At 40.3% G+C, this 25,340-nt stretch overlaps 1 protein-coding gene across 1 annotated transcript; it reads right to left on the reverse strand.

Annotated features, from left to right (window-relative positions):
* Window positions 1-1,391: 1,391 nt before the first annotated feature.
* si:dkeyp-115e12.6 (centromere protein F) lies at window positions 1,392-24,597 on the reverse strand. The gene is made up of 20 exons (XM_053323234.1): window positions 24,392-24,597; window positions 22,289-22,382; window positions 21,996-22,163; window positions 19,844-20,040; window positions 18,795-18,898; window positions 18,429-18,493; window positions 17,664-17,922; window positions 15,365-15,558; window positions 14,685-14,810; window positions 14,306-14,434; window positions 12,152-12,274; window positions 10,939-11,074; window positions 10,296-10,463; window positions 8,953-10,199; window positions 7,624-8,487; window positions 6,307-6,623; window positions 5,844-5,928; window positions 4,812-5,379; window positions 3,709-3,838; window positions 1,392-3,172 (listed from the first exon to the last, which is right to left on the reverse strand). Exons 3-19 carry the CDS (start codon window positions 22,155-22,157, stop codon window positions 3,723-3,725), a joined length of 4,860 nt encoding a protein of 1,619 aa, XP_053179209.1. The 5' UTR covers window positions 22,158-22,163; window positions 22,289-22,382; window positions 24,392-24,597; the 3' UTR covers window positions 1,392-3,172; window positions 3,709-3,722.
* Between the last annotated feature and the right edge of the window lie 743 nt (window positions 24,598-25,340).

The following is a 25,340-nucleotide window of genomic DNA, read 5'->3' on the forward strand; positions in this document are numbered from 1 at the left end:
AAGTATTTGCCTCCTTGAACCAACACTGACGTCAGAAGGAGATCACAGGTTACAACCCTGGTTCTCTGGTTTTATGCTCTGAAAAAATAATTATCCACAAAAATGATAGGACTGTTTTGGCCCACAGAAGTAGGATAGATAAAGATAAACTGGCTGGCAAATTTCCTTTGAGGTTACACAACCAGTTGAGACTATTTCCATTGAAATTCAAGTTTAGCAACTGTGCTCACAGAGACATGGATCCACACATTTTCTATGCATTGCCCTAAAATGACTGTGTTGGCTGTAGTGCTAGGGTTGAAAGAGAATTTATATGGCCAAGAATGTAATAGCAGGGAATTGATCATCTCTTGTCTGCTACTATTCTTAATCTATAACTTAAAATTAAAAATGAAATTTTGGAGAACAGGCTTGTAAGCCAAACAAGCAAACTGACTCTAAAAACAAACTGCATGCATGATAAAAACACATTTCTACAGATGAAGTGAAAATAAACAACAGAATCAAAAACCCTGATATTAAATTTCACGTTAAACCCCCCTGACAGAAATGAGTTTTGGATGTCTTACCTTCAACTTTGGAGAAATGTTGCTGTCCAACTTCGTCTCATGCAGCATGTGCCGTTCTCTCACCATTAAGCACCAAGTGAAGAGCTCCAGGGGTGCGTGCGTGTGTTGTGAAAGTGCATGTGTGCATGTGTGTTTTCTCCTTGGAAGGTGTTTCCCCATTCTCGTGACCCTACATCACTCTGACAGAGGAGAGCAGATCGTAGGAGGAAGAGGAGGAGGAGGAGGAGGAGGAGGAGAAAGGGACGAGGCGGAGGCGTGTGAGTGCATGTGAAGTCCATTACAGCGCTCTGAGTGTGATTAAGTGCCGTCACTGCAGAGGAAGAGCAGAGGGCCTCGGAGTTTCCTGAGCTGGACGTGGGGGGGCTTAGCTCTCTAAATCCTTTCCTCTCCAACTTCTGTCTTTTTGGGAAGCAAAATGAGACAAGCATGTTTCTTCAAAGTCAGAGTTATGGTCTCCACAATTTTTCTTACTCTTAAGGAGGAATCATCATGAAATAAAACAGACTAACTCCTTTGTCTCTCTGATACTTTGAGACAAGTGTGCTCCTTTTAAACTCACAGCACCTTCTCAACAACATGTTTGTGACCGAGAGGCAAAGGGACAGGACAGTGGTAATTGCGGAAATAGTTATGTGATTTAACCAAGATATTCCTCTTAAATACTTTAAGGCTCTCCTCATTGGACGATGGCACACACACACAGCCGACAGCGAACCATACAGACGTGAAATCGCGACATGAAGTACACAGCCTGACTTCTCAGACTCAAAGGCGCTCACACAGTAAATGAATCAAAACAGGAGACAAGAGTTAAATTAAGAGCAAGCCTTTTATTCTAGCAGCAAACACAACACAAACATTCACATGAAAGTGTCCAAAAGAAGGCAAAAAGATACACAGTGAGCTTCTCTGTTCAGAGTCCGACAATCGCACCTCACTGCCAAAAGACTACAGATCCCAGAGATATGAAGGCAGCCGAAAGGGTGTGGGTGTGTGTGAGGGTGTGAACATGGCAAATGAAGGGCGTAGGTGTTCAATCAGTGCAGTAACAGTTCACACTGTCCTTACTGAGTCAACAAGCCACGGTCAGGAGAGAACAACTCTACCTTTAAATAAAATGTAAACATAAATAAAACCGAATCACTCCACACTCAACAGAAATTAGTCCTGAGCTTTTATCTCAAAAACTCAAAAGTCACCGATCTTCAGCATAACAAGGTGTTAACAAACTGGTCAACCCTTGTTAGCACGCACAGTGGTGAAATCCTCTGTTTAAAGGGAAAAATACAAACTGTACATCAACTCCAAATTCATCTACAAAATCTACAGTGTACATATATACGCCTGGGCTACTGCTGTCTGTGGCACAGTGACAAATGTGCAAGACAAACAAAATCTATCAAAAATAGATACATCAAATCAAATAAATTATGATATAAGATAGCGGTTCCATTTCTTGGTGTCCCCTGCCAAAAAAAACAAAAAAAAAAAAAACTTCACACGTTTTATTTTTTTTGGTAAATTAACTACTGAGTGCTCGTTAGTGTAAGGCAGAAAAGCAAAAGCAGCAGAGGGAGGAGAGAGGGAGCTCAGTGTGTATCACCATACATGGAGCGGAAACCAACGCAGGTTAGATTGAGTCATAGACATGAGCTCGCCCCCTCTCCCTTTCTCTCTCTACACCACACACACACACACACACACACACACACACACACACACACACACACACACACACACACACACACACACACACACACACACACACACACACACACACACACACACACACACACACACACACACACACACACACACACACACACACACACACACACACACACAGAGAGAGTAACATCAGGATGAAGACACACATGTTCAAATGCACAGTGAATGTCCCCACACGCTCACACGTTCTTTGTAAACACCTGCGTTCAACCTAAAACACATTCAAGTGTCCATAAATAAGCCACTGCAAGAATTAAACAGATAAATATCACATTTTCATGACAGGCCTCTCTTGGCTTCACCTTTTTGGAAAAACAAGTCAGACTTATCTTGACAAGAACTTGTTTAGAAAAACTTCCACTAGGCACTGTTTAATTTAGAGTTGGCTGAGGCTTGACCCACAAGTTATTTCAGAGTTACTTAAAACCTTAACAGTCCCTTTAGAAGAGTAGTTGTTAACTTCATGAAACATCAACAAACATCACTAAATTACCACCTCCGTCCCCAAATAAACAGGTGGGTGTAAAGTCACTGCATTCTGACGGGCAGTAAAGTGTCCGCACATCAATTAGAGGGTAAACAAGTGATGATTAAATAAATTAAAAAAAAACTAAAACTATAAAAAAACATTTTAGATCTGAAGTGGAGGAGTGTATTCAGCCAGTGTGGACACAGTTACCTGCACACACACACACACACACACACTCTCACAGAAGTCCCTGTGTGACTGCAGCACTTATAGAGGCTGCTCCTGTGTTGGTTTGAAGATATGAGGTGCTTCAGGTTGCTGGTGAGTGGAGTGTCCCTGTGAAGCTGCTGTCGTCCACCACTGAGGTTCCCGATCAGGCCGCAGTGATCGCTTCTTTCCACCACATCTGTTTTATGAAAAGAGATGCAAATGTAACACAGTGATTTAGTCTCCACAGAGTTCAAAATGTTAAACTAATAAAAAAGACCTCCTATAATAATTCAATACAATAAAAACATCTCATGAAAAGACCAAAAACATAAAACTGATCCTCCTATTTCATTTCATCTAAGAGCCTAAAATGTTAAAGATATTAATTTTCTAGAAGAGAAGCTGCTTAGTTCTGATGATTGATTTATTGATTAATCATTGCAGCTATTGTAATGTCTCCTAGGCAGATATAATAAAACTGCTCCCTGCACAAATATGTCCATATGATGTACTACTAGCATTACTTTGATATTTTCAGAATTAGTTATGAAACAATCTGTGCAGTCAGAACCTGTTGCTGATGATGATTTACTTGTTCAGGTTTAGACTAAATCATTTTTTTCAGGTTGTTATTATCAAAATTAAAAAATCTGTTCAGCAAATTGTGTTCCTTGGGACATAAAAAATCTACCAGAGTTTCCTCATTACTTGATGATGGTCTTTGGAGGGTACCTGTAGCTGTGGTTTTAATCTGTCTCCTCTGGTCCCGGTTCTTTCTGTGGGACGGGTACAACGGCTGTCCCCAACAAACCCCTCCTCACTATGTAGGGACAGGAGGGACCAGTTGGGATGTCTGCAAAACCTTCAGGAAGAGAAGAAGCAGAATAGAGGAATGAAAGAGGATTAGAGGAAAGCAGATAAAAAGGACAGAGTGAGAAAGCACATAAATGAAGAGCAGATAATGACAAGGAGCAAATTGTAGTTCTTCTGTTTTCTGCACATAACAGGGTCAAAAAGTCATGACAGTGCTTCAAGAGGTCAGTCGCTGTAACCATGAATATTTTTAACAAACACCACCCACTCGTATTCTAACATTTGTTTTCTTGGAGCAGGATGCTGTCATGGAGGTTCAGGCTTTTTTTGTCTTTTCAAACGGTTTCCTGGTGGCTTTTAACTATCATAACAGACCCTCAAATTGAAGCATGCTTGTCTTCCTGCTTTATGTCAGATTAGAAGAGTCAAGAAGATAACTGAAGGTTTGTGTTAAGGACATCAAATTATCTCCCAATAAAATAATGTTTTGGGAAAGAGGCTCTTTTGCCTGACAGACCCACATAAAGAGGAAAAGATGAATTGATTTCAACTCATGCATTCAGTGCTGACACAGGACTTGGAAAATGTTTACTCTCGCTAACCAACAACACTGTAAGCAGAAAATACAAAACTAGTCTAGCTTTATTAAAAGTAAATAATGTCTTAACTTTGAGCACAAGACTGCAAAGCAAACTCAAACTGGTGCCTCAACAAACAGGAAAACTGAGACAGTATCTGGAATGATGAGTCTGGGGTACTCAGTCACAGTTTTAGCCACTAAAGTTTCAACGATAAATATGAAGAGGCAGCGTAGATGTTTAAATTTCCTGAGCCCAGATTATGGTTATTTGAAACACTTTTTAAGCACTGTTAGCCAACACAGGACCAATACTGTGTGTATGTGTGATGTTTCTTTTACTTTAAAATGTTGTAAATAGACGTTTTAGAGGGTCAGTCCTCAGTCCTCAGTCCCCCCAGCCCCCAGCCCCCCACACACACAAACTTGCAAATAATTAAGTTACCTTTCATGACAACTTCTGGCAGGCCGTACGGTTCATATTCTGTGTCGTCGAAAGCGGCCGACAGTTGTGTCCTGTTTCGGCGGATTCTTTCTGCAAGACGCGCCGGGTCAGCCGGGATGGGGAAGGTACTAGAAAACAATATTTTGTCTCTTGCCTCTGACGTCTCAGAAAGTGGGACAGGAGAGACAGGGGGTGATTCCACCAACTCTTCATCTTCCCCCTCAGTCTGTGTGTATGCACAGTGGAGTTCAGATGCAGTTGGAGGACTACGAGGATACAAACTTTCCTCTGTTTGGCTGCTCACGCTTTTTGTTTCTATCCTGAAATCTCTCTCTGAGGAATCATTGGTTGTGTTTACTTCATTGACTGCTGTGGAAGCATTTCGTTTGGCCTCAGGAGTTTCTGTTTTTGGTCTGATTTGGCTCTTTGAAACTTTGGTCACGTGCTGTTGACCCGTTTTCTCAGATAATGTTTGGAGAAGCTGAGTGTCTCTCTGCTCTTTGAGTTGTGCTGGACAGCTATCCAATCGTTGTGAGAAGCTGATCTCCTGGTTTTCTTTTTCAGATTCCTAAATCAAGAGGGAAACACAGCAATTAATGTCCTAATCTCTCATCCAAATTAGAGAATTTTCCCTTTTTCCAATAAAAAGATATGACTCAGGACATGTGTTTTGAGTTTCAATGCTAAATAAAAGTGCTTTATTTAACATGTCTGTATTTTGACTGTTTATTGAAAAACAGCTCTATTTAATCTCAATTATTTGGAATTATTTAATCATTTCATTTGAAGTGTACCCATTTAACACTGTCTCTATTCTCCCTGTAGTTAGTACAAAATTATATAGTTCTTGCACACAGAAACTTCCTGGGAAATTCTTAGGAAATTACAGACCTGAAAAATAAAACTGGAAACACCGGAAACACACATTTAGTCCTCACTCCTAAAATATTCTGGGAAACCTTGAAGAGCCTCACAATAGCCTGCAACACATTTAGTGGTCTGGTACGTAAGTGATTATTACAAAAAGCTCACCATGTCGACCTCAGCAGTGTTGTGTGCTGAAGTCTTTTTTGAAGAATGGAGACTCTTTGGTTCAGAGTGGTTGCTGTGCTGCAGTCTGGTGGTAAAAAAAGAAAAAAAATGTTAATTCAAAGCAGACACAAAAGAAGACAACAGGAGCTTTTCTACGGTCAAAGATCAAAGAGTAGAAATACATAATTATATACAGTACCGTGCAAAAGATTTAGGCACTTTAGATGTTTTGGTTCTCACAGTCTGGTCACACCAAATAGTGATTTGATTTAATTTAAGCTTGTGGTGTTTACTGAACTTTGTATGAAGTTAATTGATAAATAAAAAGTACTCATGGTATCATTACTTTTAGGGCCTAAACCCTTTTCACAGTACTGTATATACACATGATATTTAAAATGAGAACAGTGGGCTCAGAAGTTATTAATATAAAACACTCCCGAGCCCTGTGTGAGTGTGTTACCTGGAGAACAGCATGCGGCCCTGAAGTTTTTTAGAGGAGCAGGACAGGAGTAACTCATCTTCTCTGATGACTGTCACTTGAGCAGGGCTCTGGGGGACACCCAGAGGTGCTGGCTCCTGATGAAGGCTGGGGGTCATGTCATTAGTGTGCTGCTGGCTTGAAATCTGGTCCTGGGTCTGAGACGGGTTTTCTGGGTTGGGAAGGATGTCTTCAAATGTTGGGGCGGGTTGAGAGGACAATCTCCAAACAGCCAGTTCCTCAGTCTGCCGCTGGGTCTCCACTGAGAGAGCCCGAAGTTTCTTCTGCAGCTCCACAACCTGGACAGGAGGGAAGGGACAGGACAGACTGAAATAAACAGAACTTCCTACTAAAACTCACTCAGGAACAATACTTTATCACGTCATGTTTATATCAAAATACAATTGGTGGAAAGAAAACTAGATTGATTATTTAAATTACTCAAATAATGTAAAACAAATATTTTAACTACAAGGAGGACATAGAATCAGTTTCCAAATCCCATTTTCCAACATATTTTTGTAATTGTCTTGTATGATATGACACTGTGAAATAGGGGTGTAGCGATTAGTCAACGTTGTCCCTGCGGGAGACTGTGCACACCGCACACCACAAGTTCTCCAGATTTTGTCACCTTTGTCTCAAATGTAACAGTGGTGCTGTAGTAATTCATCCTATTCAGTGGCAATGTGGGCAGCCAGCATCACACACACACACAAAAAAAAGATTGGGTTTCTATCGCTCATTTACGTAAATGATATAATGTCAGCGTGTGGATCAGTTTACCTTGTTACAGTGCATGTCTTACTTCTAGTTTATGAACTAACAGCTTCTACCTGCTGAGATCTCAGTCAGAAGTAGGAGAGGAGCAGCAGTAGGTTAACCTCAGGTCTCCACTGAGGAGTCTAAGTGCACCTAATTTTGTACGGTAGCCTAATGATGCAAAAGTTAAAATCAGTCACACCAAATAAACCACAGTTCATACTGTTGTATTTTTTCTGGGTTGTGAGTAAAATCATTAAGAATAATGTAAAATCAGTCTTGTGAACTGGTTTAGTCTGGACTCTTAGTTGACACTGCTAGAGGATGGCAATATTGATGTGTGTATAAATGTATTGTTCTATTTGTGAAGTTTACTTTTATGAGCAATATGGAGGGCACTGAAGGGGAATTCATCCGGGCGCCTTACAAGCTACAACCACTGATATGATAAGTCGATTAATCATTTCAATTATCGATGACTACCGTAGTCGACTATCAAAATAGTCGTTAGTTGCAGCCCTACTGTGAAATCACTACCTGTTGCTGTAGATGGTTGATCTGAAGCTGAGAGGTTGGATCAGCGTGTTTGTCAGCCCCAGCTGTTCTTTCATCTTCCCTTTCTAATCCTCGTCCTTTATCTTCATTCCTCCTCATGTTCAGCAGCAGTGGTTGTGCTTCAGTGGTGATGTCACTTGGCAAATTAGGTGTTTTCTGCTCCTTTGAGCAGGACAGAGTCACATGTCCTGTGTTTTGGCCGTGCTCCACCGAGTCTTCTTGGTTTTCACTGCCTGTGTGTAGTGCTTGTAAGTTGTTTGTGTCTAAAACCATCAAGGCCTCAATTCTTTGTTTCAGCAGCTGATTCTCCTGTTGGAGAGCAAGTAGTTCTGCAACTACACCTCCACCTTGACCACACTCAGTCTCTTTCTTAACAGAAGCAGAGTCATCGTCACTTTGAGTCTTTTCAGAGTTCACAAAGCCTTGACGCTGAGCCAATGAATTACTTGCATTATCTACTTCACTGCAAACAAGTTTTTGTTTTTCAGCCTTTGATGTCAAAATCTCTGGTTTACATGCATCTTTTTGTGCATTAGAGTCTACTATGTGAGTCACAGTGACAGCACACTTCTTGTCCTGATTTAGTTGAAACTCTAAGGAATCCACTGAATCATCTTGGCTTTCTCTCTCTCGCCTCTCTTCTTTTGGTTCATTATCCACTTTGACAGCTATCACTTCTCCCTGTTTTTCAGCCTTGAGTGCATCCAGTTCTTGGTTGCAGCGCTGCAGTTCTTCTCCCTGGCTGCGGAGGGCGCTCTCTTTCTCCTGTAGCTCAGCTAGAAGTCCGGAGATGTGTTGGCTCTGCTTCTCAAAGGCCGTGGTTAATTGTTTAGTCTGACTTGTCACCTAAGAGTAAAATAAAGATTGAAGGATAAAGAAAGAGATTTTAAAAAAGGCTATAAGCAACTAAGACAAACACTTTGCTGTGTTTTTAGAACAGCAACACACAGAATTAAAATATCTATCTTGTGATACATCTATGTAATAATACCTGAATATTATTCTTCCACATGACACAATCATTCTTCAATCTGTACCTAAATGTTAGGATCAGTAAGAGATATATAACACCTTAATGTAATCATAGGTATGCTTTTATTCATGTGCAGTATGGAGGCATTTCTGAGCCATCACAAATGCAGAACAAAGCTATAGATTATATAATAGGCCAAATATTTACCTTGTAGAGTACGTTATTAATAATTAAAGTGTTATCATTTAGTAAAAGATCAAAGTAAATGTGTTTGCATCTCTTAGTTTTACTGGGACTGCATCAGGTTTATGGACTAAAGAATATCCTTTCTGATTTACCTGGTTCTGCAGGGCTTTCAGTTTAACCTCGCACTGGTTAGCACGATGTGTCTCCCTTACATTTTCCTTGCGTAGTTGCTCTACCTCCTTGGTCAAGTCAGTGGGGGCAGAATCCCCCCTCTGGAGGTCTCTGGACCCTCCCAGATAGTTTTGTAGGGTGGTGTCTTCCAGGTCTGTGACCACTGGCCTTGTTTGACTTTTATCTGACAGATGTGAGTGTTCATGATCTATCACTGTTTGCTCTTTTTGGATAATATCCTCTGTTGTCTGAGATACAAGCATGTTGCGCTGATTGGTGGACTGACAGAAGAGGTGGTGCTGGTCAGACAAAGGGAGGAGCTTGTTGTCCCAGCCAGTGATGTTGGAGTTGAGGTCATCGTCACGAAGAGTCAGATATGGCAGCGGGCTGTTGGCTACTGAGAGTTTTTCCTCTTCCAATGAGTCTGCAATTCTGCAGCTCTTTAGTTCCTCAAGTTTGGCCTCAAGTTCTTCCAGTTTCATGTTCAGCTCCGCCTTTAGGTGTCTTTCTGTGTTTATTTTTTGATTCCCTGCCTCTTCCTCTCTTTGTCTTTCTTCTCGTTCTAAAGCCAGCTGGGCCTTCACCTCTGCCAGCTGCTTCTTCAGCTGGATATTAAGTTCTATCATTTCACTCTCTCTGTCTTCTTTTGTTTTCTTTGTTTCTTCCTCTGTCTCCTTTCTGTCATAATTTTCTCTTTCCTCCCTCCCTCTCTTCATCTCTGCCTCCATAGTGGATAGGGCCTGCCTCAACCTTTCTGTCTCAGCCTTCTCCCTCTCCAGCTGTGACTTCCATTCCTTGTCCTGCTCCTCTTTCTCCACACTCTGGCTAGCATGTTTTCGGCTGAGCTGTTTCAGCCGGGTCCTGGTTTCGGACTCGGCCCGTCGTTGAGCTTCAAGGTCCTCCAGTCGTTTCTGGAGTTCTTCCTGCACATCATGTAGCTCTGAACGTAGCATGGCATTCTCCCTCTGGAGGTCTTTAGAAGGTGTGGCCTGCTCAGCCTTGAGAGGCGGTGTCTTATCAGCGGAGTCTATTGAAACGCAGTTATCATCATCCATGGAAGTCATGGTGGGTGTAACAGAAGCGGACTGAGAGGATCTGCAGAGTACTTCATCAAATGAGGAAGGCCTGTTGGTCCAAGAGGTGTCACACTCCATCGGCTGATTTCTACTCTTGTTCTCCTCATCATCGCTTCCTCTTCTATGTTGTCCTCTTTGCAAACACTCAGAGTCTGGAGAGATAAGGACAGTGATGTGTTCAGAGTCTATGCCTTCTCCTGGCTCTCTGTCAATGGGGTAAGAAGCTATAATCTCTGCCTTTCCCTCACACTCCTCATCTGGTCCCTTATCCCGCCTCTGCTCAGCTCGGCTGGTGGCAGACCTCTTTGTGTAAGGTGACGATCGAGACTGATGAGAGAAGGAAGGTTGAGGAGAGAAGCTCTGTCCACCAGAGCAATACTGGACCGGTTGTAGAGGTACTGGAGCGGCTTTTTGCTCTGAACAGACAGACAGCAGAGTAAAAGATTATTTACCCAATCACAGATTACACATACAATAAGCAATCATTTCTTGTAGAGAAAACTGTAAAGAAAATTCACATTTGTCTTTTTTTAATGTCCATTAGTGGAAAAGTATGTATTTTAATTTATGAAAACAGGTGAATTATTTAACCAGCAGGGGGCAGAATTGGGTTGAGAGATTTGTGTATTAAAAGGAAATTAACATGGCATGAACTGTGAGGCATACATGCATGTCTAGTACTTTAGTAATAGTAATTTATCATCACAACTATAATTAATGTCCATCAATTATTTAAAATCAAAAATTAGTTTTAATTACACAGAATACACTTGACCTCTGACCTTCCCGTTGAGGGAAGACAGAAAAAGGCAAACGTCTCTACAAGACCTCCAGATCAATAACATATCACACTGATATAATTTTCACAAAGTACCCAATGACTGATAATACCTTGCAGTTCTTTAAGGAATTGAAGGGCGTCAGCTCGCTCCTCTGCCAGTCTCCTCCCCTCCTCCTCCAGAGCTTGCTCTCTCTTCCTGCTTTGCTCCAGTCTCACTGCCACACCCTCTGCCTCATGCACCGCTTCCTAATGTGAGGGTAAAATTACAATTGAGATGGATTAAATCCAGTCAAATGGTCATCAGCTCTAGTTTACACTGTAAGAACTATTGGAGGTAATTACAATTAATCAGATCACTTGCTTCTTCAGGAGTCATAAAAATATCTATCATCAACATCTGATCATTGCTCAGATGTTTTAGAGAATGTGAAATATGTATTGTCTTTGGAGCTTCTACACAGGCCTGTTATGAATCATGTCTGCCCGTCTGAGTTTAATATATTAAACTAAATGAGAGGAATGTGCAGTACTGCCAAAAGCCTATTTGAATATTTCCACCTAGGAAAGCTGTATTTGCGCAGCAAATTCCAGATGACGCATTACCTTGTAAGAGCTATTAGCTTCATGTAAACACAGTATCACAGCAGTAACAAGCCACAGAAGACAGAGGTGGCATTAGAGCCAATGTTGCCAGCTGGTTAACATGTAATAAACAGCTACTGAAAAACATCTCTGAAGTGTTAAACTTCCTCTGTAATGCGATTGTATCAAGCTTTGGTTTGGTATTTTAACAAATGGTGATAAAGGCTTTGTGATGCATGAGGACACTGTCTTTTCTGGTCTACAAGTTGCAGCGGGAAACATTCAGAAACCAGATATTTTTATTTTTTTGTTTCAGTATTTTTCAATTTTTCCCCCAATTTTTGTTATTTACAGTACAGAGGGATACCAGGAAGTTCATTACCTGACAATATGACTGACAGGTGAGACATGTTATGAAACTGATATCAGACAAATCCTTTGGCTGTCGGCTGTAGTTCATTTTTAGCTCTGTGAAATCCTCTCTAATGCTAAACCGTTATTGAGCATAATACAGAGAAGCTGCAATTAACTTATTATTTATTTACAATTGACCTATTATCAAAATCTTATAGCCTGACATATGGTACATTAAGGTGGTGTTAAAAAATTTACAGAGTTCATCAAATGTCCTCTGCTCAGTTTATGAATAATTGATGCATATGGACCCTGACTCATTAAGCTAAAGATTGTGTATGTATGTGTGTGTGTGTGTGCGCGTGTGTGTGTGTGTTTGTGTATTACCGTCAGTTTGGCTTGTGTCTGTGCCTCTTTCTTCTGGCTCTCCTGCAGCTGTCCCTCAGTCCACTTCAGTTTCTCTTTCAGAGTCTCCACTTCTTTATCCAACGCCTGCTTCTGTAGAGACAGCTGACACACAATGTTCTGACTCAGTGGTAGACAAAAAAGAACAAAGAATCCTCACAAAGACGACGGGAAGGAAAAGATTTAAGAAAAAAAGTGATGAATAGCAGGTAAAAAGAACAAAGAAATTGAAAAATGAATGGCTGTCTTGCCATGGGCGCAGAAGGCAGGACGAGTGAAGGGAACAGGAAGCAGGAGAGTAATCAGTGATCAATAGCGAGCATAAGCAGAGTCTAACGTGTGTTGTTTTTTTGTTTTTTCACCTCTGTGGGGAAACATATGAAGACTTAACAGATTTCAGATGACTCCCAGCAATGCTCACAGAAAATCTAGCAAACAAGTAGTTCTAAGAAAATAACTACTTAAGAGCACAGTACAGTTTTTAGTCATGTAAATATATCTACTTATCAAACAAATGGGTTAATCTCTGTTTACTTCCTTCAACCTTCTTGTTAACGTCTGGTCATGTTGAAAACATTGATATATCAATACATAGATCCTGAGTAGAGTTTATCGTACATGAACAAGCTGACAAAGTTGTGAATATAGTTCATAGTGGTAATTTAATTCTGATCCATCTTTTATGGAAACCTTTGCGGAATGTTTTTATGTTGGGCTGATGCAATCAACCTACAAAATGATCACCTACAGTGATCTGTAATTTACTTCTCTTTTCCTGCAACAACTTAACACTGTTCGTGAATTTTGCATACATGCCAATCAAATTTCAATCAATCATTTTGATCTCTCTGGAATTACCCGCTTTTCATGTTTTTTGGGAGGTATGACGATCATAACAAGATCATTTCAAGGTAGTAATAATTAGTCTGTTGCTTAAATCAATGCTTTAATTAATCCATTTACTGCACTTTAATGTCTATAAAAGAACCTATAAAATTATTACTTATGCTGTGACTGAAACTGCATGCATGAGCAAACTTTAAAGAAAGCAAAAAAAAAAAAAGGGAAAATCAAAACTGCAAACAAATTCCACAAACAGCAATGCAAATTGGTCACTTGGGTCACATGAAATGTGCATAATCAGCAGTTGAATGTCACTGGAACATAAACTGTGCCTCTGTGTGTCCTTATCAGATATAAGATAACGTGTTTGACAAAGGGCTTACAGTAAGGTTTTAAGGGACTGTGGCCAGACTTCATTCTCATTGTTTGCAGCATGTTTAAAAGTGTAGGAACTGACGTCTGAGAAATAGTTCCTTTCTATATTTGCATCAAGAGGATCAACTTCACCTGAGATTAAAATGAATATTATTGTTCTGCTGATAGAAAGTAAATAACACAGCATTCCTTCATGTGTGTAAGCAATACAAAAAAAAATAAAAAATTACACCACTACCACATCTTGCTCATGCGAACTGCCACAATCATAACTTCCATCCATCTTCACCCTCATAAAATGCCTTCACGCCTCCGTTGCTGAGAACGCTGATTTTTTTTTCTCACACACAAGTTACGAGTTATGTTTGTTTCATGCTTCCATAGCAAAAGCATTCTGCAGTGTCAAATGCAGTCACACCATCATTACCTTCGTCGCTCAACCTTTCCACTGGGGAGAAATCGAGAGGAGAGGAGAAGGAAGGACAAAGCGTAAAGGAGAGGAGAGCGGGAGGGGGGACAAAATAAACAGAGAGAACAAGAGAGTGAAACAGAGAGCAAGATGAGACAACAAGGGCATAAAGCAAGCGTGGGAGAAGAAGTTAGATAAGTTTATTGACCTTTGGTACGAATAATACAAGTTCCAAGGGGAAAAGAGGGAGAGAGGATAGAGACAGAAAAAGCAGAAAAGAGAAGCAGGAAGTAGCTGGAAAAACAGATCAGACATATGAATCCAAAAACATAAACAACATGTCCACAATATCATTTCAGTCCTGTTTTCAGTGTCTTATTTAAAGTCCTTTTCCTGAAGACATATGAAACTGTGCAGTACATAGTGAGCTTGTTGGCCTCATTCATGTATGTGATCTGGTGCATTGTGTGTGTGTGTGTGTGTGTGTGTGTGTGTGTGTGCGTATCTACCTTGTCAGCCTGGGCCTGCAGGGCATTGTGGAGTGTCCTGGCCTGTTGGAGCTCCTGGTTGAGCTTATTCACCTCTTGCTGATGTTGCCTCTCTAGACACTGTCTCTCCTTCTGAAGCTCCAACAAATCCTGCTCGCAACAAGCAAACACACACACACACACACACACACACACACACACACACAAATCTTCAACTGTAATGTGGGACCCATTTCTTTGACAGAAAGATTGGAAGAAAGTGTGGATGGCATGTGTCCAAGCAAGTTAAAACTTTCTCTCGCTTCCTTTGATTGTTATTTCTCTTAGTGTTACATCTCCCTCTGTTCCTCTCAATCTGGCATATCCTGCCCATTCATCCCTCCCTCCATTTCTCTCTCACCCTCTGATTTTGTTTCTCCAGCTCCTTGGTGCGTTGCTGGTGTTGCAGTCGGCTACTCTCTGCGTTCTGCCTCTGACACTTCAGCTCCTCCTGAAGCTGCTTCAGCCTCTGTTCTGCTTGCGATGCCTGAAGTGCACAAAAAACACAAAATATTCATGTCATTTTGGGTGTGTATGCCTGTGAAATATATTGCAGATAATGCCATGTTTGTGTCTTTGTGTAAACATTAAGTCACTTCACAAAAGCGACTGTATTGACTTGATTAGATGTGATGTTTTGAAAGCTTTTGCAGCATTGTTTTTGAATTGTTTACCTTGTTGTAATCTTGTAACACTGATTACATATCTGTATTTGATATTCTAACATGCACTAACATTAAACATTTAAGAGCTTAATAAATAAAAAAAATTAATGCAAGCAGCCTCTCCCATTCTCTCCTCAGCATTGTTCATTGTTTGCCAAAAGGTTAGATTACACAAAATATCTGGATTGTTTTAAATCCATGAACAACAGGACAAAAGCACCGTTTTTACAGCTAAACATTTTCAAATTTCCTGACAATAGCAGCTGATGGAGCAAGTGAAATGAAAAATGTTAATCCTTTTCAGGGAAGCCAAAGAGAAATGTTTTTACAAATGAAGCCAACACCCATTTTATTGGAAAATATAGAACACAGTCACCTTTTCGCTCTCCTGGGCCATACGTGTATGTGCCAGGCTGAGCTCGTTGCGGGCTCTCTGCAGACTGAGGTCCCTGCTGGCGACCTCCTTCTTGTTCTGCACCATTTCGTTCTGTGTTGACTTCAACTTCTCGGCCTTCACACGCAGCTCCTCCTCCAGAGAAGACACACGACTCCGCATTTCTAACAAAGATGCTGGTGGATGGAGCAGATACGTAGAAATACACAAGTTACTACACTTATTTGTGCAGGTTTTAACTTACTCAAATAGTTTGTGTTATTGCTGTTCATCTTCCAGCAGAAAACAATGCAAACAAATATTGATTAAATTGTCCAAGGCAAAGTTTGTATCCCAATGTAGCTAGGACTCAATTTTAAATGGGTAAAAGGTGAACAAATGGATGGACAGCAACAGTGCAACACAGGAAACACTGGAAAAAACAACTTTTTTTGTTCTTTCTCTACTGTGACTATCAACAAAGGTCAAAATACCAAAAGAAAAGCACATTGCAAAATTATCAGTGAAGATATCTTCTTACATTTAACCACCAAATGTCAAGAACACAACAGCAGCAAACAGCTTCATAAATGAGGTCAATCCATAAAGATTGATGGCCACAGCTGCTGTCAGTCTGTATGATGCACTTTCACAAAGCCTGCTGATATCTAAAGCCAATGAAAACTATTTTCTGTCAGTCCAGCATGTTGTTTGTTACATTTTCCTTTTTCTAGTACACAATAAAGTAACTAGTATTTGCCATAATCATCATCTGGCTACACAAAAAGAAAAACAATAGAAATGTATATTTTTGTAATGTTTTGACAATCTATTGTAACATTTGTCAATGGTGATTCTAGCAAGTACATGTGTAATCGATTTAATGTGCTACTTATAGGTACGAGTTGTTTTGTCAGAACATAAAAGATTACGTCACATTACAGCAAAATAAAGAACAAACAGCACCCGGCCAGGCAAAAAAGCAAACCTAAAGAAAACACTGCACCACCCATCCCCCTCTGTGTCCCAGCAGCTAAAATTTTATTGTTTCACATTGTACTCTCCCCGTCCTCTGAACAAACACACACACACTCACACACACTCATACACACACACACACACACACACACACACACACACACACACACACACACTGCTGCTGCTAAGGGAAAGGGGAGTTTTATATCGCAATTATAAAGTGTATTGGGAGACGCTCAACATGAAGCTAGCCTGTGAGCAGGCAGAGAAATCTCCAGCTGAGCCACTGATTTCTATACAACCTCTTATGTAACAAGTGTTGTTTGAGGTTACGTAGAGTACATGAAGTGCAGGATGCTCACATTGATTTACTTACACTGATTTTGTTATGGTAGTCTTATTACACTGGAAAAGTACCCTAACCAAAACTGATCCAATTTCATCATTTTGCCTCACTACTCAGCCCAAGAACACAGTAACAAATAAACTCTGGTTATTCTAAAAATACTGTGTAACTTTCAGTATATCCAATTTTATATAAATGTAAATATCTATTAGTTAATACTGTCAATGAATAATAAAAGAAAATCTATACCAAAAATAATTTGGTCCTACTAACAAGTATTGTCTGTGCTGTCATAGATCTCCATTGTTGTCCAAAAACTAGTAAAAAATGAGCCATGAGGTTGCAATGGATGACATATCCCATCCATGTATTCTAATAAAATAAACAAAACTATGCATGTTTGGCTCATTTTTAATGATTTAAGTCTTCAGTAGTGAAGAAGAAATGGGCTTGAGAAGTAGTGCAGTCAAAAAGGTATTTAGAAAGGGGCTTAAGTATTCCTGGTTTTGATCTATTTGTGGGATTGACTGACATTAAGAAAAACACAAAGAAATGCCAGCAATATTATTTAAGGACCTTCAAAATCAGACTTTGGCTTATAACAGTCTACACTTTTATGAGCAGTTTGCTATCTTTAAATGAAAATTCAACATCAGCTACTATCAAGCTTTTGTTACTGTGACCTCGGGCTCTGAAACTGGCTGCGTATTGACATTAGGTTCATCAACAATGTTAACTGTTGTAAACGGTATCGGTGTGTGTCCTCACAGCGTTTTTATACTGAGGTTTGAAAAACCCTATATTAAAGTGGACAGGCATCCAAAATTAAAGGCTAAATTCTGACAGTTAGACTTGAGTAGAAAGTAAAATTACTGGAGCCTGGCTGCTGGGCTGGGCTGCACATGTGTGCGTGTTTATATTTTCAAACTGGGCAACAGTCAGTCGTTGCCATGTTTCCAAGATGACAATTTGACTCACTGTCTGTTTGTGTTTGGTTCTTTTCCTTCCCACAAACCCCCTGTTCTGAATGGGCTTGAGTGAGGTCAACGAAGGGCGTCTGGGGAGAAGTTGGTGATCGTCTCCTGGCTGCTGACCTCGAGTCATCCCGTTCCCACGGAAACGCAGCCATGGGAGTAGAGAAGGACTCTGATTGGTCAGACGGGTGGCGATGGGGCGTGCTCTTGTGTTGCTGTCGTGGCAACGAGGCCGTAGGCATGTCTGAGAACTGGAGACGCTGCTGGAGGGAAGAGAAGGATTAGATGATAAAGGGAAAAAAAGGGCCGTGGACTTAAACTGACTACTCTGACAAGACACCTCCAGTGCTAAAGCTCTGTTTCACTTTAAATTTAACACAACATTTCACTGAAGAGTCAGTATACAGAGTACATCTCTTGTTGTTTTTATGAATAATTAAAACAACAAGAAAAAAAATATGAGGAAAAGCCAGAGATAGTGTTAGTGGAGTAAAGTTAAAGTATAACAATAATTCAACATTTTCTTTCTTCTTCTATTTTACCATTAACCAAACACAAGGAAGTGTATTTTGTTTTACTGATGAACAAAAACTTGTGACAATAGGCTCATAATTATGTAATTAATTAGTTAAGAGACAGAATAAATAAAAGAAAGTGAGAACAGGAAAACAAGAAATGAGCCAAATCCTAACAACTTTCAACTAAAACCCACTTTGGTCTTGGATTAGCCAGTTTTCTGGAACACAACCAACAACATGCTAGTACTTACTCGGATGTGGAGCGCCCCGCTCTGTCCTTCATCTCTCTGCCCCAGCCGGTCCTCCTTTCTGCTCCCTATCGGGCAAAAACACAGCATATTGAATAGACCAAAACCTAAACCTAACCGCTAAAGCTGAGAAGCAATGACAGCAGTGAAGACCCAAAGTGGTTTCATGAAAAGAGAGGAAAGAGAAAATGCACCAGTCTCCAGAGAGAAAGAAGGGTCAGGAGAGGACACAAGCTGAAGGAGCTCATTTATAACCTCTCTGCTCATTTGGGACTCTCGTGGTTTTCAGTTTAATTTTCCACATTGTAAGATAGGGATGAATCCATTAGTGAGAACAAATACACAGGCCATAAAGTTTCAGGGCTGTACCATTGTTTTCCCAGGGTGAGGTTGTATTCCAGCAGGGTGTCGAGAAGAGAGGTGTGTCTGCCGACCTGCTGCTGTTCTGCAGCTTCTCGAGCTCTGTCTCCAGCCTGCAAGGAGAGGGACGGAGGTCAGTGAGGGCAACGGAGAAGAAAGTAAGGAGGTGAGATGAAGAAGATGTCAGTTTTGTTTATTGATATGCCATCATGGACTGGAGCAACCAGTTTCATGCAATCTAAAAAAATGAACAAAATAATATGTAGAAAACCACCTGATGCACATCAAGAAAAGCATCTGTGGTTCATTTTAAATGATGGCCATGAATCTTTATCTGGACCCAATGGCCTCCATTTAAAGGAAGATTTTGATGTTTAACACAGAGAAAATACACAACATTCACTTTCTGGCAGAGTTCAATGAGAAGACAGTAATTACTATTTGTCCGTTAGATGTGAAGGTACAGCCAGCGGCCGGCTAATTTAGCTCAGTACAAAGATTGGAAACAGGTTTCCAACAATACATAAACACAGTTTTAAAAAAGTGTCATTATTACAAAGGGATTTAAAAAACAAGATATAAAATGTTAGGTGGAGCAAATAATTGTATATCTACAATGTGAAACTATTCTTCTTCATTATGTTTTTATATTACCGAGTTACATTTTCCTTTAACAGTACTGTTATCATAGTTTCATATTGGATTAAGTGGATATAATCAATCATTAACTGGTGTATAATTGATTTTCACTCATCTGCAATAGTTCAAATAGCTTTTCAAATGTGCAAAACTTGGCAGAAAATCAGTTCTCACTCTGACTTTCAATGTTGTAGATAATCTGAAATGATCTGTTAAAAATATTCTAGATCAAGTTCTCATATTTCATTAATAAATAACGTCTCACTGTTAAAAGGTTGAAGGTACATAACTCTGCTGCTCTTACTGTGAATATAAAACCTCCTAACAAAAAAAAACAAACAGCATACAAGACAGATTAAAACAGCATTTAACGGAAAAGTTGTCCCAGCTGTTCCAGCTGATTTTTTCTGGTTGCTGACCTTTTGACTTCCTGCGTGAGTTTGTTGTTGATGGAGCGTGAAGCATCCAGCTGGCCCTCCAAGGAACATACTTGGGCCTGCTTGGTCTGAAGCTCCTGGGACAGGCGCTGACTGCTGGTCGCTGCCACCTTGGCCTCATCTCGAACACTCTGCAGCTCCCTGTGCACAGACTGGAGCTCCCCCCGTACTTCCTCATACTAGGCAAGAGGGGAGGAGAAAGATATTGATTATAAAATAGGTGGAAAAAGGCAAGATAAACTACTTCTACAGTAAAAGTGTAAGTCCACCAATCAACTCTGAGGTAGACTAACCAGTGTCAGGCAAATTATCAAAGTAACTGAGTCCTTGTATGTCAAAATCAAGATTATTCATTTTTACCACTGTCCATATCCCTTACAGTAGGCAACACCTAACTAAGCCTAGTATGAAATGGTACAGTGATGGTGGAATGAGATACCCAGCTTTATACAGTCTGCTAACTCCCTTGGTGCATTCACTTGAGCACTTAAGCCCCTTAAACTTTTTAACTTTGTTGATTGTTGCTTTTGGTATATCTTCTTAGGCACTTGTCTACTTCTTGTTTCGTACTTTATATAATAGTAGTAGGATTAATGTCTCGTGGTTGTGCGCCTCCACCGACTAGTCAAGTTGCAGTATACATCCACATCTGTTCAGACTCATACAATAATTTAATAAAATCACCCCAGTTTCAAGATGTCCACCTGAGATTAGTGTCACCAATTCAGTATCTGACCAAATGTGAAATGTGGTCACAATCCCCCCCTCTGTTCCTAAGTTATGGCGTTGAATAACAGCCAGAAAAGTGTTTGTAGAACATTGTGATGTCAAAGCAAAGTTGACCTTTGACCTCATAATATAAAATATAAAATATCATCACTTCATAATTTTATACTGTTAGACACTTGTGTGAAACTGTCATGGTTAGCATAGGAATTCTTGGGTTATGGTCAAAAATGTGTTTTGTGGGGTCACAGTGACCTTTAACCTTTGACCACCAAAATCTAATCAGTTCAAATTCAAGTGGACATTTGTGCCAAATCCTCCTTCAAGGTGTTCCTGAGATATCACGTTCACAGGGATGGGACAGATGGACAGACAGCCTGAACACGTAATGCCTGTCACCTGCGTGAAGGCTTAAAAGCGTCTCTCTGTCACTCTCTCGTTGCACCTGTACCTAGTCAGCTACTTAAGAATTTGTATCACAGCTCTTTCAGTCCGTGCTCGCTAATGCTTGACTGTCTGGCCTCACTTGTAAGTAGCTTTGGATAAAAATGTCTGCCAAATGACAAAATTCAAATTATAAATGTACCTCTTCTCAATACCAGTGAAAATACTGAATATACTAGTGCTGGGTGGTATGACCAAAAATGTATAGCACGGTATTTTTCAAAATAAAAGCGGTTTCACGGTATATGACAGTATTTTTTTTCATGCATAATCAGGTGTTCACAACATCTTCTACTAGTTGAAAGAGGAACTACTAATCTACTGCAGTAGATTGATTTAAGATGGACTATTTTACTGTCATGAAGTAGAATTCCACACTAGTAGTATATATATCATAGCTGCCAACGCTCCCGTTTTTCTCCCGGATTTTAGACTTATCTCCCTCGGTTTTGTCTTTTCTCCCGGGAATCAAACTTTGTTATAATAATTATAATAAAAAGAGCACAATAACAAAGGTTTTATTTTGAAAGCTTAGACAGGAAACCACTGCAGCTCCGTTGGTTTGACAGAAGCTGAAACACACAGCGAAATGTTTTTAACTGTAAATAGAAGTGCAGAGTTCCCAACCTGCATCAGACAATGCCGAGTTTACTGACTAATTATTAAAAACCAGGATGTGATGTGTGAACTATCATCATCTTAACTCGCTCAGCAGGCAAACATCTTCTTCTGTTTGTTGAGCAGCAAGAAGTGCAATACTGAAAAAGGTCCCGCCTGTAACAGTGTCGCGTGGCGCAGCGTTTCTAACGTTGTGTGATGAAATACACCGGGTTAGGGTTAGGCAGTACATTAAAAATTCATATCATAACGAAAATATACACCGGTATTCGGTGTGAACCGGTATACCGACCAACACTAGAATATACTAGTGATATGACTCAAATGTTTGTGATGCTGCTTGTACCTTCACAGTTTGTTTTTCAAGGCTAGTGTTGATGTTGTCCAGCTGCAGTTGTTTCTGCTTGTTCTCTCTGGACAGACGCTCCTGCTGGACCTGCAGCTCTTTCACCTTCTGCAGGACGCGTCCAGACAGCCCCACCGTCCAGTCCTCTTCAGCCCAGCTCATCTCTCCCTGACAGAGTGGGACAATAACATCAGCCACAAAATGCAGATGCTACTTCATTCATTTCTACCTTTGGATTTTAAGTTTGTCTGCATACAAGTCAAGAGTGCTAAAACAATATGAGAGCGGCTGACCTATCTTATTCCTGTCTGACAGATCCAGAATCAGACAGTTCCTGGAGCCATGGGAGTCAGCGGCTGGAGCAAAGGAACTGGCAACAAACACAGTCTGAAAGAAAGAGGAAGCACAGTGCTGTACATAAGGTGCAGGTAGTTGTGTGTCATGTGTGTTATGACAGAGAATTCAATCCATACTACATATATCTAAATATGTTTCAATCATCTGCGCCTATGGCTGTGAAACCTGTCTTGAATATCTTATGTTGCCAAGGTTTTGATCCCTCAGGGAAACTCTGGTTGTCACCACTGGGAAGCTGTGACTCAGTGTTTTCCAACACAGACTGCCTGCAAGTTTCCAAGAGCGCTTCAAGTTCAAAAATAAATCCCCTTCTCTCTAAAACCTGAGCAGCAACAGCTCAGTGTTCAAATCTCCAAAAAATGTTTGCTCAAAATTCCTCACATCTGACAACTGTTTGAATTAAACCTACACTTTGTACATGTGGGTCAACGCCGACAAATGTGTGCACAAACAGAAGTAGTGTGAAAAACAGAGTGTCAGAATGAAGAAAAGCCTGATTGAAATAGACAAAATCTGTAAAGTTAAATGTTAATACTGAATTTAGTTTTGATGCACACTCCAAACGTCGAGGCTATTGACACCATAAGTCGAGTCAAACAGTTTCCATCATAGTTTACAAGTTGTGTCACAGTGTTTATATGAGGACCAGCATGGCAGAAATACACAACTTCACTCACAGTACAGTGATCACATAGAAAGTAAAATAAAGTTACAGGTACTACTTCAAAGTGAATGTGTATCTGATTTCACTGGGTTGATATGTTTAGTATTTTGTTACCGAGCATTAGATGCTGGTTAAGAGGTAGTATATTGTTTAGTTTAAGGTTGCAGCTACAGATTATTCTTATGATCTGTTATTCTATTCTAATCATTTTCATGAAAACTTCAGTTTAGTTTCTACAATGGCAGAAAATTATTTTAAAAAGGCCTGCTGCAAATTCCCAAAGCTCAAGGATATGTCGTCAAAATGTGTTTTTTGTCTTAAAAACCTAAAGATATTTATAATTTATATTGATGTAACTATAGCTGCAACGATTAGTTGATTAACAGGCAACTAATCTGACAATCAAACAATAATTTCAGTAAGATTTAAAGTAAAATGCCAAAGCTTCTCCATTGTGAGAATTTGAAGCTTTTCTGTCATACACTATAGTAAACCGAGTACATTTGGATGTTAGGATGGATTTGGATGGTTGATCTGACAAAAAAAGACATCTGAGCTGAGTTGCCTTGAACTTTAAGAAAGTATAACAGCTATATTTTCTTTTTCTGACCTTTTATGGACAAAATTAAGATTGTGGAAAAAGTCCTGGACTGATTTCATTTGCTGTCCTTGGTGTTTTGATAGATAGATTATATTTGACAATTTATTTGAAAAAAAACACCAATGCTGGCAGGGCATTGAGTGTTAACATATAGGTGAAGTCAGGATGACACAATAAAGCCCTAATACGAGCAGCACCTGTTCACTCTTGCCTTGAAGAAAGTATGATTTGACACCTCTTTACTTAAAGGAGGCAGCCTTTTCCATGGCACCAACATAGAGGGCATTTCAATGGTTTTCCAGATCTTTGTCTTGAATCTACAAAGATTTAATCAAGTTTGTTTGTTACACTGACTCTGCTATTATAAATTTAACTTTTAACAGCATTCATTTCTTTTAATTGCCTCATTGTTTCTGTATTTCGATTCATGTCAAGTGGCTGCTGTAACTCTATCTATCTATCTAGTGGTTAAGAGCAGGTTCAGTGAAGTCTGTGGTCAAAGGAGGCAGACATCTAGAAGTTAGACATTGGCCTGTCCCTGTTAACGTCTGATCACGAGGCTCAAACACAACAAGAGTCAAGAAGTTACAACTTCAGAAATAACAAAGCAGCTGGATGTCAGTTTAACTTCATTATAACAATCATCCTTAGCAGTGCTGGTAACTGAGCCCGCCGAGACAGACTCTTCCTTCTCGTGTTGTTAATGTTTGGGCAGTAACTGACAGTCCAGCTCGCTGTGCTGCTACAGGCTAACCCCTCTCTAAAGCTACTTACCATTCAGTTTGGAGAGCTACAAAGGGCGCCAGCCGCCGGGGGAGAGGCTCACGCGGGACTGAGACGCTCTGTTACCGTTCAAAAGTAACAACAAACCTCCAGTTGACCAGTTTACTAAACGAGGAGCGAATGGCCGCTTTGAATCCGAAACTAACCGAGCATAAGTCGCTACCTGACAATCTTCAGGTCTCTATACATGCCGCGCGCGTCTCCTGCAGCTGACAAGCCAACAAACGAGCCACAGTCGTTGTGGCACGAGGCGGGTTGGGCCGAGGGAGAGTGACGTAGCGGGCGGGGGTGGGGGGGGGGGGGGGGGGGGGGGGTTGTTTTGGGAAAAGTCCTCGCTGCGGAGTGAACCTCTGATGACCTCTAGCGACACAAACCACAATCTCACCTCCAACATGTCAGCGTTCAACCTCAGCTGCTTTTTTCTTTTTTCTCTCTCTTTTTTTAAATTTTTTTTTTTTTTAAACATTTCTGCCGGGAAACTGAAGTATGAAGTATTTTTCAAAAATACAGCTTGTTTTCATTGCCTTACTGTTTTTAATCCTTAACTGTGATGCCATATTGATTTAGTTCTTTAGCAAAGTGTCCAAAGTTTTTGCTTGGAGTCCATTTCTTGTGATGAATAGGCTATGGAGTTTTCCCAGCAACAAAATTAACTGTAAAAGATTTAAAAAAAACAACAACTCTTCATTTCACAGTGTAAAAGAACATCTCTTCTTCTGAGATGAAATGTCTTAACAGTTTTTCTCATTATAACATTTTGTACATCTACCCAAATCTTTTTACATCTACTCAAAATCAACCTCAGTTTGTGTTACACATGTGAGTAATAGAACAGCTGTCATCGACACGCGCCTGTATGATGAGTAATAGCACTGCTGTACTTTCTATTTCAACGTGGATGTTTCCAATCCTTCATTATGATTGGCCGAGCCGTGTTCGT

This window comes from Scomber japonicus, chromosome 8 (assembly GCF_027409825.1).
Source record: "Scomber japonicus isolate fScoJap1 chromosome 8, fScoJap1.pri, whole genome shotgun sequence".
Lineage (NCBI taxonomy): Eukaryota > Metazoa > Chordata > Actinopteri > Scombriformes > Scombridae > Scomber > Scomber japonicus.